The 1,010-nt window shown below is 54.4% G+C and overlaps 1 protein-coding gene across 1 annotated transcript in view; it reads right to left on the bottom strand.

Annotated features, from left to right (window-relative positions):
- LOC125488009 (macrophage-capping protein-like) overlaps nucleotides 1–1,010 on the bottom strand; it is a 12,311-nt gene that overhangs the window by 10,853 nt on the left and 448 nt on the right. Inside the window, exons 2-3 of the mRNA XM_048620750.1 lie at nucleotides 989–1,008; nucleotides 328–411 (exon numbers count right to left, since the gene is read on the bottom strand). Coding sequence (XP_048476707.1) covers nucleotides 328–411; nucleotides 989–1,008 — 104 coding nt within the window. The remainder of the gene's footprint in view (nucleotides 1–327; nucleotides 412–988; nucleotides 1,009–1,010) is intronic.

Here is a 1,010-nt window from a genome sequence, read left to right as displayed (position 1 = left end):
GAGACAGGAACTGTACACAGTGACTCCCAGTGTGATACAGAGACAGGGACTGTACACAGTGACTCCCAGTGTGATACAGAGACCGGGACTGTACGCGGTGACTCCCAGTGTGATACAGAGACCGGGACTGTACGCGGTGACTCCCAGTGTGATACAGAGACCGGAACTGTACACGGTGACTCCCAGTGTGATACAGAGACAGGAACAGTACACAGTGACTCCCAGTGTGATACAGAGACCGGGACTGTACACAGTGACTCCCAGTGTGATACAGAGACCAGGACTGTACACAGTGACTCCCGTGTTTCTGAATTCGGGGTTCCTCACTGGGAGGTTCTGTTTGTTGAGGTGCGGATTCTTTAAGGAGCAGACGAGGTGCTGATGGGATGGGCGTGGATTGCACTGATCGCCCTTCAGTCAGACAAGACACAGACTCCTGGCACCACCCACTGTCTGTCCTCCTGTATTCAGTGTTCCCTACAACTGCCTGCCTTCCCTCCTGCACCTATCCTCGCTTCGCTGCCTCCCTGTCTGCACTCTGTGTTCGCACATGCCTGAATCAGGATTAATCCACATTTTCAGACGTAGGTGGGAATCTGGGAACTGTATAATGACAGGGTCTGGGTCCAAGCCGACACAAACAACCTGGTATGTCAGGATCTACCCTGACTTTCATCGGCTAGGAATGTAGTAACTGGGTGTGGCTTCATCTTTCAGTATTCAGCAGGGAGAAAATAAATGTGTTCACGATTACTTCAGCATCGTTCACAGAGTTTATACTGATGGAGAGGATTGAGACATGTCGCAGCGTTCCCTCAGCACTGACCCTCCGACAGTGCCCACTCCCTCAGCACTGACCCTCCGACAATGCGGCGCTCCCTCAGCACTGACCCTCCGACAGTGCCCACTCCCTCAGCACTGACCCTCCGACAGTGCGGCGCTCCCTCAGCACTGACCCTCCGACAGTGCCCACTCCCTCAGCACTGACCCTCCGACAGTGCCCACTCCCT

The sequence above is a fragment of the Rhincodon typus genome, chromosome 48 (genome assembly GCF_021869965.1).
Source record: "Rhincodon typus isolate 14 chromosome 48, sRhiTyp1.1, whole genome shotgun sequence".
Lineage (NCBI taxonomy): Eukaryota > Metazoa > Chordata > Chondrichthyes > Orectolobiformes > Rhincodontidae > Rhincodon > Rhincodon typus.
The sequence above is the reverse complement of the archived record's forward strand: the minus strand, read 5'-3'. Positions and strand labels throughout refer to the sequence as shown.